The sequence below is a fragment of the Scardinius erythrophthalmus genome (assembly GCF_964197995.2).
Source record: "Scardinius erythrophthalmus genome assembly, chromosome: 20".
NCBI classification, from domain to species: Eukaryota; Metazoa; Chordata; class Actinopteri; order Cypriniformes; family Leuciscidae; genus Scardinius; species Scardinius erythrophthalmus.
The window spans coordinates 31,972,074-31,991,969 of NC_138240.1; the positions used below are offsets into that span (position 1 = coordinate 31,972,074).

The window sequence follows — 19,896 nt, forward strand, 5'->3', positions numbered from 1 at the left end:
CTTCCAGCCCGTTCATACCTGGTTTAGCAGGCTGGTTTCAAATCAAATCAAAATCTATTTATAAAGCACAATAAAAACAACAGTAGTTGACCACTGCTGTATAATACCAAACTAAAATGAACATAAAAAGTAAATATGACCAATAAAGACTGCAATGCAATGAGAGAAAAGGAGTACATCAAAACACCAATCCATGATGAGGCCTCAAAAACTCTAGGAACAGTTTCTATTCCTGGGAGAAAATACAGGTTTTTAACTTCGGATCAGATTCTGATGAAAGTTTAACTAATTTGAGGGAAACCGGAAGACTATTCCACAGTTTTGGCCCAACAACAGAAAAAGAATCTAGATCTCGGGACCATCAACAATCTTTGTTCAGAAGACCTCAGAGATCTAACAGATGAGTTTGGATTTAAAAGTTCACAGATAGCCTATGGAGCTGATCCGGTCAGTGCTTAGATTGTTTTCGAGGGGTATAAGACCGGGGGGCTGTTCCATAAACCAAGATTAGAGTATAAGCCAGGCTTATTTCGGTTAGTCAGGCTTATTTTTGGTAGATTCGGTTTCATAAAGCAAACTTAAAATAGTTCAAACTCAGTTACCCTGGCAACTTATGCTGGGAAACTAGCCTGGTCCAGGGCAGGCTAACTGTCAGGCTAAGCCTCAGTTTTTACACAGATCCTCTAACACTGACCGACAAGAACACAATATTACCACTGACACTCTCTCATACCATTATTGGACTTTATTAACCACTATTAGTCCAAAAATAAATACACAGTATACAGAAAATCAACTTAAATAAGGCTACAATGATAAATTAGACAATATAGACCTATATATATAGATAGATAGGCCTAAATACAATATGTACTACAGGTTTTTTTACTGGCTGAATGTTTTGTGCCCAAGATTTAATTAGATTGTTTTAAAGATTTATGAATACATTTCTCTCTGGTTTTGTTTGGCAGCTGTAGTACATGTTTATGATTATTAGAAGAACATTAGAACACAATCTAAAAAAAGATTTTTAAAGCAGAAGTTAAAATCACAAAATTAAAAATAAATAATTACAAAAGCAGAGTATAAATTTTAACTGGTAAGATGAATCTGAGCTTAGTAATTGACAGTATATTAGCCTACGTTTGATTTACCCCATTACAATAGTTATTACCCCTTTACAGTTATTGCTATCATAAAAATACAGGTTTAAAATTCTAAATAAGGCACATCTAATGTCCAAATAACAAATATTTTAGTATATATATATATATAATATACTTTATTATGTCTTTCAATTCAAACACATTTAACACAATTATACAAATGGACAGTTCCTTTAAAGACATCATATTTTCCCCCAATAAATATTCCTTATATTTCCTTCTACTTTTTTTCTTTTGTGATAATACCCACCAACACATAGCCTAAAAACCCACATGATTAGAACAATAACCAAAAAGTACATAGACACTTTTACATATGATTTAAGGGGGAAAAGACAAAAAAAAACACAATAAATAAATAGTAATAAAAATTTAACATTAACATATTTATATCAAACTCTTATAATGACACATAATTCCTAATAGTTATTCAAGTAATATTATTTGAATATCAAATATTCAATATTAAATAAGTAAATAAATAAAATAACAAATAACTAGAAATAAAAGAGAGGGAGGGTTATATAAAAATGTAGTTAATAATATATATTCCTTTATTTTATGGAATATTCTTTGATTTTAGAGTTGCACATATCTTTTCAAAATGTATACATTTGCTCTTAATTTCATGTTATCCTCTCCATAATGTACTTTAGAAACTAAATCAAACCACTCATTTAAAACTGGGGATTCTTGCTTTCTCCAAAAAAATATTGCATTAAAAGCTGTAATTCTCAGCTTTCTAAATAAGTATACATCATCTTTATTAAGTAGCATAGGTTCTATACCCAAAACTATATTTTGTATCGCTATATATTTAGTTTCTTAAAATCTTCCCTGACTTAGGCTACTTCACTGAAGTACTTCTGTTCGCTAGAAGTTTACTGCAACTTATCCAACATAACATACAACATATAAAATATCGCATATTAATTTTCCGATTTTTCCGATTTTAAGAATTATTGCGCTCCTATTTGGCGCGCATGCGTGCAGCAGCGCTCGTTCAATATGAAAATTAGCAGCAAAATGGATACATTTGCATGACTTTCGAACATTTACAGATGGAGAATATAACTGTAAACTGTAAGTTTTGAACTGAGGGGGGAAAAAACATGTCACAAACGCATAAAACAGCACAAATTATATGCTGTTTGATGGTGGATCGATTTGATCCACGATCGAGGGCTGCTTCAGAAACGCGTGCACACGCAATTATCTAGACTAGATAAACCTGGATCAAATAAGTGAGATTGCGTGAGCTTCAATTACCTTTTATGGAACCACTTTAGCCCCAACTTATTTGTTAGGCTTATTCAAGTCCGGTTTTGGAGTTTAATCCCCGCTTTTCTAAGCGTCTTTTATGGAACAGCCCCCAGGTTTTCAGCAAGGTGATCATGAAAACAAGCTGTGCCTGTTGGAATTACTGCTTTGTCTTTCTCAAACTATTGTTTTTGGGACATTTCTCCCCGGTTTCACAGAAAAGGCTTAAGCCTAGTCCCAGACTAAAATGCATGTTTGAGCTGTTTTAACTGAAAGCAACTTGCACTGAAATATCTTAAAATAGATCAGTCATTGTTTTGTTTCAGAATGCATTACTGTTTTTTTTTTTTTTTTTTTTTTTTCTTCTATTATGTTTATAAAAGTTAAAAATGTCCTAATTTAATTAAGGTTTAATCCTGGCTTTATCTAAATCCTGTCTGTCAAACCAGGCCATTAGATTTTGAGAAAATCAAGCAAACATCCAACATAGTCAGACTCAGCGGTAACAGCACTGATAGTGGCATACTGTATCGGTGAAATGAAGTCACAGAAATACTGAACTAACACATATACACACAATAATAACAGCATTACGTCGTTTAACCATGCAAAGCCACATGTCCTATTCATCATGTTCATGGTTTGTCTTCTTGACAGTACCATACAAATTTGTGCATCTTGTATTAGAGCAATTAAAATTTAGTGCTTTGAGTACAATTCTCTCATACTGACTACTGGATGTTCAACATGGCACCTCATGGTCTCTCTGAGGATTTGAGAATTGGAATTGTTGCACTCCACAAAGATGGCCTAGGCCATAAGAAGATTGGTAACACCCTGAAACTGGGCTACAGTACAGGCCAGGGTCATACAGAGGTTTTCCAAGACTGGTTCCTCTTGGAACAGGCCTCGCAAGGGTCAATCAAAGAAGTTGAGTCCTCGTGCTGTGTGTCAGGTGCAGAAATTGGCTTCAAAAAACAGACGCATGAGTCCTGCCAGCATTGCTTTAGAGGTTGCAGAAGCGGAAGATCAGCTTGACACTGCAACAAATCATTTTGCATGGCCGTCGTCCCAGAAGGAAGCCTCTTCTGAAGCTGGCTCACAAGAAAGCCCGCAAACAGTTTGCAGAAGACAACCTGTGCAAGAGCATGAATTACTGGAACCATGTCCTGTGGTCTAATGAGACTATAAACTTGTTTGGCTCAGATGATGTCCGGCATGTGTGGTGATGTCCTGGTGAGGAGTACCAAGACAAGTGTATCTTGCCTACAGTCGAGCGTGGTGGTGGTAGCATCATGGTCTGGGGCTGCATGCATGCTGCTGGTTTTGGGGAGTTGCGCTTCATTGAGGAAAACATGGATTCCAACATGTACTGCAACATTCTGAAGCAGAACATGATGCCCTCCCTTCAGAAACTGTGCTGAACGGCATGATAACGACCCCAAGCACACCGCCAAGATGACAACTGCCTTGCTGAGGAAGCTGAAGGTGAAGGTGATGGAGTGGCCAAGTATGTCTCCAGACCTGAACCCTGTTGGGCACCTGTGGTGATCCTCAAGCGGATGATGGAGAAGCGCCACGTGTCTAACGTCCAGCAGCTCCATAATGTCATTATGGAGGAGTGGAAGAGGATCCCAGCTACAACCTGTGCAGCTCTGGTGGACTCCATGCCTAGGAGGATTGAGGCAGTGCTAGATAACAATGGTGCCCACACAAAATATTGACACTTTGGGCACAGTTTTGACATGTTTTTGTTGCCAGCTATTGACAATAATGGCTGTATGTTGAGTTATTTTCAGAGGACAGTAAATGTGCTATACAAGCAGCACACTGACTACTCTAAAATATATCCAAGTTTCATTTCTATAGTTTTGTCCTCTGAGAAGATATATTAAAATGGTTGCCAAAATGTGAGGGGTGTACTCACTTTTGTGAGATACAGTACAGGTCAAAAGTTTGGAAACATTACGATTTTTTTATATTTTTGAAAGAAGTCTCTAATGCTTATCAAGGCTGCGTTTATTTGATCAAAAATACAGAGAAGAGAAAAAAAAACAGTAATATTGTGAAATATTATTACAACTTAAAATAATAGTTTTCTATTTGAATATACTTTAAAAAATAATTTATTTCTGTGATGCAAAGCTGAATTTTCAGCATCATTACTCCAGTCTTCAGTGTCACATGTGACATCCAGTCACATGATCCTTTAGAAATCATTCTAATATTCTGATTTATTATGAGTGTTGGAAACAGTTCTGCTGCCTAATATATTTGATGAATAAAATGTTAAAAAGAACTGCATTTATTCAAAATAAAAAAATATTTTCTATAAATCTTCTTTACTATCACTTTTTATCAATTTAACACATCCTTGCTGAATAAAAGTATTGATTTATTTAAAAAAAAAGAAAGAAAAAAATTACTGACCCCAAATAGTAGTGTATATCGTTGTTACAAAAGATTTCTATTTTTAAAAAATTTGCTTCTTTATTTTTTATTTTTATTTTTTTACCTTTTATTCATCAAAGTATCCTAAAAAAGTATCATAGGTTATGAAAAAAATATTAAGCAGCAGAACTGTTTCCAACTTTGATAATGAATCATGTAATAGACTGGAGTAATGATCCTGAAAATTCAGCTTTGCATCACAGAAATAAATGATAATTTAAAGTATTTTAAATTGTAATAATATATCACAATATTACATTTTTTTTCTGTATTTTTGATCAAATAAATGCAGGCTTGATGAGCAGAAGAAACTTCTTTCAAAAACATGTTTCCAAACTTTTGACATGTACTGTACATATATATTTGTGTGTGTGTGTGTGTGTGTGTGTGTGTGTGTGTGTGTGTGTGTGTGTGTGTGTGTGTGTGTGTGTGTGTGTGTGTGTGTGTGTGTGTGTGTGTGTGTGTGTGTGTGTGTATCAATAGATTATAAACCCTGACAGATATTAAATGTAGGCCTAATATCTACTACCACATTAAAACCAGTGTAGTATAAGTAGTAGGCTAATACTAAATTAAATAATTGTGGAAAATAGGAAATATGTAGCTTTTTACTTTATTTTGTTAGTAGACAGATAAAGGCATTTGATGAAAAAAACACCCCCATATTTATAGTCTTTGTGCAGTATAGCAAAAGCAACAAATGCTACAACTATACTCAATCTACACACTATCATTCATGTCTATAGCACAAACGACTACGACTTTTAAATCCGTCATCCTAAATATAAGAAACAATAGCTTAATTTTGATGCTTGCCTTTAACATAGACTGCTTGAAAGTCCTTAAACAAGTACCAATGTGTACCGGTAGATGGCAGCAGTGGAATGTAATTCTGCATTTCTACATCCCAAATGGACCATTTAATGAACCAGCTTAGATGTTCTTCCTGCTGGTTACATAAAGGTGCAAAATTCTCTGTAGTGGAAAAGTATGCACAATTCAAGACCACAACACGCTTTCATAAAGAAGTATCTCTTGTGTTAAGTAACCTAAGCCCAAACTCCATCTGATACATTCAATCCTGGCTTTATTCATAAAGCCTACATTCTACAGCTTTATCTTTATGGTTTATGCGTTTATGGTAGCCTACTGGGATCTGGCCTAAACATACTTGAGTGTCATTAACTGAGTGCACGTAAACTGCCACTTGTGCGCTCATCTAATTCTCCTTTGATTTATTTTCCCGCGTCGTGCGTCAATCTTGACGTCATTAGAATGATGCTTGACCCGGGTAACGGAGTTGAGCGAGCTGCTGTTCTGAATCGGTTCATTAAAACGATTCGTTCAATCATCAGGTGGCGACAAGTGAGTGTCCTTTTGTGTTATGAGCAGTCATCATTCGTTTAGTTAAAGTCCCCCATGTAGTCAATAATTTGATACCTTAAAATTCATTTTTGATCACCAAAATTACATATTTAAACGTTTTTTCCTTGGAAAAAATGTCTTAATGCCTTAAAATAGCTTGAATGTAACTCTACACCTTTGCTTCATTTAAACTCTATGAATATGCTAATTACCCCCGCCTCCACTCACTCACACAAGCTTAGAGATCCACTTCTTGACGATTACACATTGACCTGATTGGTTGCAAGGTAGTTTGTGACGTCAGAAACACCAGCGATTTCAAACCGCCTTTTTGAGAATCTTTGGTTCACTGCAGTTTTAATGGGAAAATACTCAGCAATGGTGTTGACTTATGAATTTACACGTGGTTTGTCTTAAAGCATATTAAAAACACCACATAGACATAAATAAATAATAATAAATTTGCAACTAATGCCGCCAACACTCTACACGATTTTAGCCCTGATTTTCCGCTCGCCACAGTTAATGGCGATCGATCTACATCATCTGAGTGACGATCGCTGTTTGAAAAATCAAAGACATTTGCCGCTGATACAAGATAGAAATTTATATCAAGTTTAATATCTAGACTAGACACCAAAGCATTTCATTGCTTATCATCATCATCATCATCATCATCATCATCATAAAACAGATAATAGCATTATGATTTACTGTAGCCTGACACTTTAATTGTGAATGGTTGTTATTTTATCACAATTGTTGTAACACAATTCTGAATGAATCGTGTCATTGCTGGTTTCTATGTTACATTATTACGTTTTTTTTTCCCACGCACTATTTATTGTGTTATACCGTAGATAATTTTTAAGGCGTATTATTTTTAATCAATTAATATTTATTTTGTTCGTTTTATGTGTTATTCAATTCATTTATAAATAATTTATTTAGTTTAATCGATTTTTCACACTGCTTGTTTTAGACTTTTCCACGGACACCCCAGCACCCCCTTGTGGCCCCCTTCACTCCAAAAATTAAGCCTTTTTTCAAGATTTACCATTTCAATTAATAGTAAAATTCCATCAAATTGAATTGAATAATCTTTACATATTATTCCTACTATAAATTAAGAATTTCAAATGAGTAAAAACAACTAAAGCTTAATAAAACATTTTGTATAAATCTTAAACTTAAATTTTTTTTTTTTTTTTTTTTTTACATTTATGAATACGAATCACATTCCCCATTCCCTTGTTCCATTACGGTTTATACAAAATGTTTTATTAAGCTCAAGTTTTTTTTACTCGTTTAAAATTCTTAATATGAATAATATGAAAGGATTATTCAATTCAATTTGATGGAATTTTACTATTTTTTTTTTACTAAAAAATGTATTGAAATGCTTAAATCTTGAAAAAGGCTCTAAGTGTAGCGATCCCGGGAGGTCCCCAGTTTGAAAACGCGCTTCAAAAAAGAAACAGCTTACTTCAGGGGAAGTCGAAAACTACGAGTAGAAACGAGAGCAATTCGTTCATTTAAAAATACATTCCAAAAACGGATTCATTCACGAACGAAACATAGGCTACTGCTGTGCTACATCTTCCTCTTGTCTCAGCGGCTCCTGATGTTTCACACAGCGATCGTCACTCATGATGACGTAGCTCCGATTTGCCTCCGTTTTTAGTCTTTTAGGAATTCTGTGCTAATTAGTGGCTGTCATTACCATAATCTAAGCAGCATTCCTGAAAGGAGATACAACAACTGTCCTGACTTGCATTGACATGATATAGTCCTAACAGAATCACAACATGCTTCGTATGCGATTTATCCGTACGCCTTAACTTAAAGTCTCAAGTCTTGATCGGTGTAAGGATGTGACACGTTGTCAATAATCAATAAAGTGCTTTAATGATCTGTTCTCCTCCTCTCCTCGTCTCCTCCCCTCAGATGCGCATCATCCAGCGCTCGCGCTCCCTCTCTTCAGCACTCGCGTTTCTCAAGTGCGCGTCTTCTGCATTTAACGCCAGCATCACTCGAGGTAGAGCGACTCACACAGAGGCTAGAGGGAGAGAGGAATACGAACACTTCGAGGAGATAGACGCCCGAGACAAGGTCGACTGAGTCTCACGATCCGTTCTGCGTGTCTCGCGCTCGGACGCTCCAGACGCGGGCGCGTGTGTTTTGCGCTGTCTCCTCTCCACGCGTCGGTTTCCAGGGGTCTTAAATCTGGAGGCGAGGACCCGGGGATGAGCCTGCTGTCGAGGGGCTTCGACATGGCGGGCTGGGGGTTCCGTTGGGTTCTGGTTCTGGTGCTGCTCGCGCTCTGGAGGCCCGGGACCGCTTGTCCGGAGCTCTGCACGTGCACGGGCGTGCGGATCTCGTGCGTGGATGCGGAGCGCAGTATTATGGCTTTTCCAATGTTGCAGTCCGAGGCGGAGATGGAGAATGTCACAGACATGTAAGTCACACAGAAGATGCCAGGGGTCACTGAAGGTGATCATGCATGTTGTGTCAACTCTTTAAAACAGCCAGCCAGTGAATTACAGCGCCATTAACTTGCATAATTGTGTTTATGATTAATTCAATTTGATTTATTGTACACGAATTGCTGTGCCAAAGTAATTGTATAAGTGCAAACCACATTATTATTGTCATTATATTCTCTTCAGTGCTGTTTACACAATATGTTTGCAAAAATAATGATATGAGAGAGATGCCAATGAAGACATTTAGATGGACTTTAGGTCACAAATCACACCATAGCGTCAAGGCCGTATTTTATCGAGCGTGATGTATTTTCTGAATTACCCTGGATGATTTTTTAAAGAGAATGTTCTTGTTGCTGTTTACAGATACATTGCAAATCAGATCAGTTTCACATCCATTAATGAAAAAGATCTCAACTTGTACCGCAACCTCAGAAACTTGTGAGTACTAAAATGTGGAACAACTTGTATGCTCTTTATATGCGGTGAGATGGAAGTTGATGACATCCGTGTTTGTCTTATCCCTCAGAACTGTAACAAACACGAGGCTCACATATATTTCGAGGCAGGCCTTTCAGAGCAACCTGAAACTACAATATCTGTGAGTGTTTTGGACGAGCTGGAGGTTCAATTTAGCATGTTTTGATTGTTTACAAAGTTACAAACATCTGATATTGTGGGAATTTAGTATGTATCTTTATCAGTGCTGACCAATGCCTACTTTTTCAGGAATCTCAAAGAGAACAATCTGTCGTATCTATCCTGGAGGACTTTTCATCATTTAAACATTTCATCCCTGTGAGTCCCAGAATGTTTATTGAAGATACATTGCAGTTATCATTCAGTGTATGCTGTGCCTCCAGTGTGACGTTACGGTTTTTCTTTGTTTTGGTTTTGGTGATTAAAATATTTCATTTTCTATGACAGCAAATGATGCTTGCACACAATATACAATTAAATAATATATTCCAAAACTATTAAAAAGTCAAATGTCAAAAATTGTCAATTTTCAAGGTTGTTTGTAAATTTGATCATTTTTGGAATCAGCCAGTGCCTGTACACTCTTGCAAATATTGTCTGATAAACTGGACTTGCCAGTTTTGCTTTTCGGTATGGTTGAATTGGATCAGTGAGGTCAGCAGAAAAGACATCGGTAAATAAAGTGAGATTAAATGCATAAAGTATATTAATGTGATTTAACATTTAATTATTGCAGGTTGGCGTAATATTCGGAGTTTGCATGTCACTGTTTTTATTCATTTTAATACTGAACCTGCTTTTCTGCAAGTAAATGCATGTTCACATTTACAATACCCATCATGTTCACACACACAACGCCTCTGCACTCACTCCCGATTTCTCTCACATGAGAACAGGAGAGCTGTAAGTCAATACAGGGGAAAACAAAGTAACTTGCGTTATTTATTTAAAAAAGTATCTCAGATATTTGTTGCAAATTGAAAAGTGATGCATTACTACTAGTTACTTCAAAAAGTAATCTGATTACTTACTTGTAATGTGTTACCCTCAACACTGTCCATATCCACTGTGTGATACATCCTGATTATGACGTAGTCCAACCAGGTTACATGTAGAGTTATTTGGGTTCTTGTGTGAGCAGGGCACGGTTATAATACACTTGTATGCATTGGTATGTCGCAGGTTGCTGGCAGGCAATACTTTGCAGTGCTCGTGTGAAAACGTGTGGTTGAAGCAGTGGAGAGGAGAGGAGTCCGAGGAGCTGATGTGTGTGGAGGAGGGAGGGAAGAGGAGAGCTCTGGCTATGCTCACGCTGCCCAACTGTGGTAAGAATTACTTGATAAAGAAAACATATGGACAATACAGTCTACACTTCCTTTTACAGGGGTCATATCATGAGTAATCAAATTATCCTTGATCTTCTGAGTAAGATATACAGTAGGAGCTCTGTGAAAATGTACTGTAACTTTAAGAACTCACATTTTTAGGCCATTTATTGAAACAATGTTGAAAAAACAAACATTCCATAATTCCCCAACGTTCTGATGTAAGATAGTCACAGTCCTGCCCACACACCGTGAGATAAGATGAAGCGGGTTAGATTATTGTTAGACGGTAATTCCTAAACTAATGATAAGTGAGTGAAATAAACAAAAGTTGGTTCTCTGCAAATAGTTCTGAAGGATCCTGATGTTTGAAACCAGTGGCTGAATTTGATTTTTAACAAGAACCTTGATCGTTTCAGTCTGATTTAAACAGTGTTTACTGTTAATTTCACCACAGATTGTTTTGCGAATCTGTCATAATGTACTAGACTTTGGAAAGATGGGACAGTTAAAAACAGGAACCAGCATTAACCCTAAGCTTGTGAGCGCAGTGCTGTATCTATTTCACATGTGAGAGGGCGTTTACATTGAATTATAAAAAAAGGGCCGCAGCAAAAATGCGGCTTAATTTGAAGAATCAGAAAGAAAAAAAGAAGAGAAAAAAAAAAACGACCAGAATTTGTTTTTGATTGTGGCTGTTTTGGTCAAAAAAGAATATGAGTACACCTGAGGAGGTAACAAAAAATGATAATAATGAGATCATTTGATTGATAAGAGGCACTCAAATGTGTCTTTATCAGTGTTAGTTTAGTATTATTTACTATTTTAGTATTTATTAATAGTAATTTATTCATATTAAGTTATAGTAAATTTGTTATGTGCTTTTGTCATTTTGATTACTTTTTCTCCACTCTAAAAAATACTGGGTTGTTTCAACCCACGTTTGGGTAAAATATGGACAAACCCAACCGTTGGATTTATAATGTAATTTAAAAATGTAAACCAATGGTTGGGTTTGTCCATACAGTATTTGACCCAAACGTGGGTTGAAACAACCCAGCATTTTTTAGAGTGTCGATTTAACTTTTATATTATTTCATATTTAATTTGAGTAATTTTATTACTTCAACTTGATTTATTTCAGTTAGTTGCAAAGGCAACATTTCTAAATATCAAATATATCTACATATATTTAAAGATTTTCATATAATATTTATATTCTGTTTTATTATGTCAGTTACCGAAAATGATTTATAACAGTTGTAATTTTACTTAACAACACCAACACTGGCCTTTATTACAAGCTTTTAAGAACTGAATCCCCGAAAACTGATTGTCAACCAGATGCCAGTTGAAAGAATTGACTAAGACATTCCACTATGGCCTGGATAACTGAGAATCCGCATATTTTAAAGGAAACTTGCGGTTTCACTCATATAATATTCCAGACTGAAGTTTAGGTTTGTTTGTTTGGTAAGATGTGATTTGTCCAGGCTGTAGTTTTATGGCTGCGGCTTGAGACGCGGATCATTATTGATCCGAAGATCAGCCTCCAGCCAGGCCTATTTTAAGCAATACCACAGCAGAAGGGCCTCGAGGGAGGAAGAGAGGACAAGAGAGAGAGGGAGGAAAAGGGAAAAATAGAGACAGACGGGGGATCCCCAGAATGCAAAAACACTGAGACATTTAGACTCTGCTGAGCGTCTTCTGGCCTGTGGCCAAATGTGCCTTTCTTTTCCATTTTTTGTGCCATGAAATAAAATAAGCTGCTCCACTGACTCGTTTGAACTTGCCATCGTTTTTGGAACATCTCGAGTGCCGGATGTACATTAGAGATGTTTTGCCAAAACAGTGAAGAGAATTTTGAAGCCTTTTAATCCCAAAAATGATTCACTTGCCCTTATGTCGTTCCAAACCAGGGGTGTGTTTCCCATACAACGCCTTAACTCGCTGCTTCACTACCATAGTATGTATTATTGAAGAAACCAACTAGCTAGTCACGACTGTTTCCCGAAACCGTACTGTTGCAAAGTGGTCATTCAGCCACCGTTGGTTAATGAAGTCACGCAGGTGGTGGAGTAATAACTCCTTTTAATGAATCTGTTTGAGATCGAATTAACGATAGATGTTTTGCTATAAACTACGGACATGACATCTGAAGACTATTTCTATCTCAGTTATTTTGCTTTATTTCCAGAATCAGTCATAGGCTCGTTCGCACATGCGCACTCTACAAAAACGGTGCTTTAATTCTTGACAAACTAAAAGATGTAAAGGACATTTGTATGTATTCTAAATAAAAGATGGATTGTACTGATTGTCAGCTTGCTTATTTTGCTCAAGATAAGGATTTAGTGAGTCCACATGTCATGTAAACAAGAAGCTGCTTCTAACCACAGGTCGAGAGCTGTCGTTCCAACCACACAGCTTTGCGATGCTGTTTGTGAATGTTCGTTAGAACTAGCCTATGTTTTCGGGAAACATTGAGTCTTTGAACTATGCTGATAACGACGGAACTTGCGAACATAGTTGGCTGACGATGCTTTCGGGAAACACGAGTCGTTGAACTATGCTGATAACGACAGAACTTGCGAACATAGTTGGCTGACGATGCTTTCGGGAAACACGAGTCGTTGAACTATGCTGATAACGACAGAACTTGCGAACATAGTTGGCTGACGATGCTTTCGGGAAACACGAGTCGTTGAACTATGCTGATAACGACAGAACTTGCGAACATAGTTGGCTAACGATGCTTTCGGGAAACACGAGTCGTTGAACTATGCTGATAACGACAGAACTTGCGAACATAGTTGGCTGACGATGCTTTCGGGAAACACGAGTCGTTGAACTATGCTGATAACGACAGAACTTGCGAACATAGTTGGCTGACGATGCTTTCGGGAAACACAAGTAGTTGAACTATGCTGATAACGACGGAACTTGCGAACATAGTTGGCTGACGATGCTTTCGGGAAACAGAAGTCGTTGAACTATGCTGATAACGACGGAACTTGCGAACATAGTTGGCTGACGATGCTTTCGGGAAACACGAGTCGTTGAACTATGCTGATAACGACGGAACTTGCGAACATAGTTGGCTGACGATGCTTTCGGGAAACACTGTGTCGTTGAACTATGCTGATAACGACAGAACTTGCGAACATAGTTGGCTGACGATGCTTTCGGGAAACACGAGTCGTTGAACTATGCTGATAACGACAGAACTTGCGAACATAGTTGGCTGACGATGCTTTCGGGAAACACGAGTCGTTGAACTATGCTGATAACGACGGAACTTGCGAACATAGTTGGCTGACGATGCTTTCGGGAAACACTGAGTCGTTGAACTATGCTGATAACGACGGAACTTGCGAACATAGTTGGCTAACGATGCTTTCGGGAAACACTGAGTCGTTGAACTATGCTGATAACGACGGAACTTGCGAACATAGTCGGCTAACGATGCTTTCGGGAAACACTGAGTCGTTGAACTATGCTGATAACGACGGAACTTGCGAACATAGTTGGCTTACGATGCTTTCGGGAAACACAAGTCGTTGAACTATGCTGATAACTACGGAACTTGCGAACATAGTTGGCTAACGATGCTTTCGGGAAACACAAGTCGTTGAACTATGCAGATAACGACGGAACTTGCGAACATAGTTGGCTGACGATGCTTTCGGGAAACAGAAGTCGTTGAACTATGCTGATAACGACGGAACTTGCGAACATAGTTGGCTTATGATGCTTTCGGGAAACACAAGTCGTTGAACTATGCTGATAACGACGGAACTTGCGAACATAGTTGGCTGACGATGCTTTCGGGAAACACTGAGTCGTTGAACTATGCTGATAACGACGGAACTTGCGAACATAGTTGGCTTACGATGCTTTCGGGAAACACAAGTCGTTGAACTATGCTGATAACGACGGAACTTGCGAACATAGTTGGCTTACGATGCTTTCGGGAAACACAAGTCGTTGAACTATGCTGATAACGACGGAACTTGCGAACATAGTCGGCTAACGATGCTTTCGGGAAACACGAGTCGTTGAACTATGCTGATAACAACGGAACTTGCGAACATAGTTGGCTAACGATGCTTTCAGGAAACGCACCCCTGTATGACTGAACACAAAAGAAGATATTTTGAAAAATTTATCGTTTTTCTAAAGTCAATGGGGTCCAGTGACATTTTTGACTCCACTGACTTTCATTGTATGGACAAAAACAATTCTTCAAAATATCTTTTTTTTTGTTTTTCTTTTTTGAGGTTTGGAATGATGTGAGCATGAGTAGCCTAAATGATGAAAGAATTCAACATTTTGGGTGAACTGCTTTTTAAGAGTAGGAGCTGCTATGGGAAAATCCAGTTGGAACAGACTGAAGGTGTGTGTTGTTGTGTTTGGTGGATATTTAACTTCAAACATAAAAAAAGTACATACAGTCTTGAAATGATCGTAGCTGCATGACCTGCAGTTTCCGGCAGCAGAAAGAGATTCCCGGGACGTGGTGATAAGGATGTAACCTGCGGCAGCCTGGGAGCATGGAGATAGAGATCTGAGAGCTGTCCGCACTCTATGGCCTTGAGTTTAGTGGGAGCGCCTAGCGGGATAGAACGGTGTTCCTGTGATGCCGAATTGCTGATGGAGAAGTACGAGTAATCTGATATCTGAGCTAAATTTAATTCAAATATACACTTCGGTTTCACTTTAAAAATAATTGGCTGTTAGAAAATAAGAAATATGATTCGTTTTTTTTAAGACTATTTTTATATAATATAACATAACATAACATAACATAACATAACATAACATAACATAGCATAACATCAAAAATTATTGTTTTTGAGAATTGTTCAATTGGTTTTAAAATGTTTTAATGTTAAAATTAAGTTACTTTAATTTAATTTATTTAAAGTGATTATATTTCTGAACTTAAATATCAAATACATATCTCAGTGCCCCTTTAACTATACCTGGAAAATGTCCAAAAATTAGAAATAGAATTAAAGATTTCTTTAAAAGTTATTCAAAACAATACATTAAATTAAATATAGATACAGTAGTGGCCAAAAGTGATGTCCGAAAGGGTATATTTATTTTTAATGACCTTACAAGTTCAATTAAACCATCAAAATACAAGGAAAATATTTTCTATACATATTTTTAAATATTTTGAATATGATGGAAGAATAAAAATGGTTAAGGTGTTTATCTGACAAAAATTATTTGGTTAAAAAAGGCAACATACAGCCGAAGGTTTTATTTTACTATTCAAAAAATGCATAGAAATACAAAACGCTCACAGGAAAAAGCAAACATTGACTACAACAAGCAACATAATCAGTTATTATTTTTTCATTGGTTCTCTCTTATGTGTTCTTAATATCTTTGTATGATTACCTGCACAAAAGTAGATGTCCGCACAGTTTGGCATATTTCATTGCGTTATCACAAATAAAATAATCGACTCCAAGCACAGTGCAAATTGTTAATAATACTTGAATAAAGGGTGAAGATTTAAATTTTCTTATAGATCACAAAAAGTATTTGGTTTATGTTTTTGAGAATTTGAAACTCTATTCATGTTAAAACTAATTTACTTTGATTACATTTATTTAAAGTGATTCAATAAAAAAATTAAAAAATGATACATTTTAAAAGCTTTTAAAAGGATCAAATACATATCTCTGTGTAACTTTAAATATAACCTGAAAATATATATATAATTATATATATTGTGTGTATATATTGTGTGTATATATATATGGAAAACTGGAAAGTTCACTCGCTCACTCAAAGATTCAGACACAGATACAGATAATATTGTTCCTTTTTTATGTTGTTAAGTGTCATGTCCTGAATGGCGAAAAAATGCCAATCTGACCATTCAGACTTTTTAAAAAACGCATTTTGAAAAAAATTATTCCAAACCACTTATGTTCTACGGACCTTTAGATATATATATATATTTTTTTTAATAAATAACCAAGACAACGATACAGATTAACAATATTTTTTTTTTCTAATTACTACTTTATTGTTAATTAGTTTGTAAATGTTCTGGTTGGTGGTCTGTTGTTGTTTCTAGTTCTCCCCACTGTGACTCTCAAACCCACCAAAGTGACCATGCAGAAAGGGTTAAATGTGACGCTGGTGTGCAACACGTCAGGAACGCCCACGCCTAATCTGAACTGGGACACCTGCAAATTAAACTCAGTGCACCAGGTAATTCTGACCTTCATCTCCAAGGTCTTTCAGTTGTAATTATTAGTGGTTGTTGCAATTTCTTTTCGTGTGAATGCCAGAGGACATCCAGACTGGAGGAGCATGGGTAACAACACCATTTCATTTCACTGTTTTCTCTAGTTTGTTAGGTCTCTCCACAGCATTTTAAAATTGTATTGCAGACCAGTATTGTTCAGTCATTTTGATGATACATTATGAAAGCCATTCCTTATTCATGACATTTTGCATTAGATTTTGCTGAGAGGATTGCTTAATTATTTAACAGATTTTGTGAATTTTCCATTGTCCCCATGAAATAAAAATCAAAGTTTTTTGCCTTGTAGTATATGTTAGCCTTATGCCGTGTTCCAGGCAACCTGTAACCCGTGTTTTTCCAACCTTATACCCGTGAAAGTGCACTGGAATGGCAGTCAAACCCGTGATTTCCCACCCATGAACTCGTACTAGATCGATGTACTCCCAGTTACGAGTTGGAAAAACACGGGTTACAGGTTGTCTGGAACGCGGCATTACTGTTATCTATAAGCTTGTGTGCTCTAAAACAATGAAAAAATTTGCATTTAGAAGATCTCACTTGAGCCAATATGGCTTAATGATTTTGATGACGTCACTCTGCACTTCAGTTTCTCTTCAGGTTTTCTGTCCAATCAAATACTCTGTAGAATCTGAAGCCCCGCCCCCTACATTACACATAGACGCTAAAGCTGCGGCTGAAATCGGTCACTTGTTCACACAATTACTATTTTCTACATGGTGAATGGCACATAGTGCACTATATAGGGGATAGGGAACGATTCAGACAGTGTAAATATGCTTTTTATTGGGGCGAATGAAGTCTTGCGAACCACCGCGTGCACACAATCTGCTCTGATCCAGAGACACAATAGCACAGAGCGGATCACATGATGGAGTCGGTGCAGACCAGGAACCGTATCGTAACCCATTTGAATTCTGCACAGAATGCTATATTTTAAAGAAATATGGTGTAGATTATGAGAAGAAATGGTTAGAGATTAGAAGGGAACTGCGGCTTTACTGAGCTCAACAGCTCTAGTCGAGCTGTGATATAAACAAAACGCTATTGGCTATTTTAGAAAAGGGGAGGAGCTATTCGATATGTCCCGCCCTGTCTTCCTGTTTCAGTGGAAATTACGCTAAAACATTGAATAACGCTGCACGTTTCAAGGCACTTCAGTGGGCCTTTAAGGCTTTGATCGATGGAACAGGGCAAAAACACCTTAATACTCGCTTTTCCACTATCGGGGCCAAACCGTTCTCATTGCTTAACTGTTCCATTTTGTGCCGATCTGCCCCAGACGGCACGGATAAGATTTTCATTTTCTTATATCAGAGCTCTTTGGAATGTAATACAAATGTGTTAGTCATTGTCTTTGAAATGCAAGAATTTACAGAGGTATGAGATGTAAGTAGCGACCGCATTATGGAGGATGATCAGTTATTTCTATTATTAACTTGTTTACTTTTCTCAAATAGCGTGCTTGGCCAGCTACAGAGAAACCGGTTTGTAATCATGCATGTGCCGAACCAATGAGGTGGAAATATAACCATAACCAATTCCTAAACCGTTCGCCCCAATGGTGGAAAAGCGGCTAATGTATATTGCAATTTGCAAACCATTTTCTTAATGAGGCGTAACAGGATATTCCCCAAAACAACCATCCCCGAATAGCTATTGGTCAACATTATCCAACTGGCCATCCGCCTAAGTGACGCCAATGGAAAAGGAAAGTCATTTCAGAGGAGGAGCAACTGATTACATTTTGATTAAAGACAAATATTGTTTTCTTTGGAATAAAATGCGACAATGAATTGTCCACAATAAGGCTAGGAATCTGTATGGTCTGTATTAAGGAGGAGTTCTATTGCATAGACTTTAAATAGAAATGACTTTGACATTGCTGTAACTCACACCCGCAGAAAGAAGGCTCAGGTCAGGTGTCAGAGCTCAAGCTCAAGCTCTTTAATGTCTCTTCTCTGGACAACGGATGCAAAATCACCTGCAGGTCTGAAAACATGGTGGGAGAGTCTGAGGCGTCTGTGCATCTGGACATACTGTGTAAGTTATCAAGAGAAACACACAGCTGTAAAACGAACATTAGATCAGATACCCACTGTTTTAGGAGAATGATTGCACAAGTCTGGTATACTGCTATAATTGCTACTCATTTATACTGGATATTACATTTAGATATATTTTTTATATACACTACCCAAGTTTTAAAGTTTTTAACAGAATGCCCAAAGGGCTACATTTATTTGAAATCTTTTGTAACATTATACATTTCTTTACTGTAACTTTTGATCGATTTTAATGCATCCTTGCTGAATAAAAGGAAAAAAATCGATAACACTTCATTTTAAGGTGACGTAGTTACAAGTAACTACATGTGTAATATCAGTAAATTATGCACTATTACAAGTAACTAACCCTAAACCAAACTGGTAGCACTTTATTTTACAGCCCTGATCCCCAATGTACATACTATGTACTTATTATAGTCATTACAACAACTGGGTAATAACTAGGTACTACCCCTAAACCTAACCTTCACCCATAGTTACCTTATATTACCAGTACTACTACTTTCTTAGTTAAGTACACTGTAAGTACACGGTAACCGTTATTTTGCCAAGTAAGACATGTTCCTCGATCAATATATTTTGTTGATCCTGGAATAACATTCCTGGCCCAAAATTGAGTCCTAACCCTATCCTAACCCCTAAACCCTCCCTACCCTAACTTTTCCCTAAAATCAGAGGGAAATGATAGGTGAATAACACTGATATTGAAGCACCTCAACCTGCTTTTAAGCCTAAACTTGACATAAACTGTAAACTTGTTCCTCAAATCTGATTGGTTGATCCAGGAACATGTGGTACTTGGCGAAATCACGTTCACGGTAAGTACACGTACTGTAAAATAAAGGCCATCCACCTAACCCTAATCGCAACTATAGTAAGTACATGTAGATATTTAATATTACACAGTACTTATTTGAGTTGGTACAATGCAACTATGTCACCTTAAAATAAATACTTTAGATGTTTAATTTTTGGTTACACTTTATTTCAAGGTGTCCTTGG

At 37.0% G+C, this 19,896-nt stretch overlaps 1 protein-coding gene across 2 annotated transcripts in view; it reads left to right on the forward strand.

The window, feature by feature from the left end:
- Positions 1-8,248: 8,248 nt before the first annotated feature.
- The window catches only part of ntrk2a (neurotrophic tyrosine kinase, receptor, type 2a), a 45,626-nt gene continuing 33,978 nt past the window's right edge, over positions 8,249-19,896 (forward strand). For both annotated transcript variants that reach the window (XM_081348723.1, XM_081348724.1), the window contains exons 1-7: positions 8,249-8,700; positions 9,095-9,169; positions 9,258-9,329; positions 9,458-9,526; positions 10,391-10,533; positions 16,634-16,770; positions 18,730-18,868. In XM_081348723.1, coding sequence (XP_081204849.1) covers positions 8,489-8,700; positions 9,095-9,169; positions 9,258-9,329; positions 9,458-9,526; positions 10,391-10,533; positions 16,634-16,770; positions 18,730-18,868 — 847 coding nt within the window. In that variant the 5' untranslated portion in view covers positions 8,249-8,488. The remainder of the gene's footprint in view (positions 8,701-9,094; positions 9,170-9,257; positions 9,330-9,457; positions 9,527-10,390; positions 10,534-16,633; positions 16,771-18,729; positions 18,869-19,896) is intronic.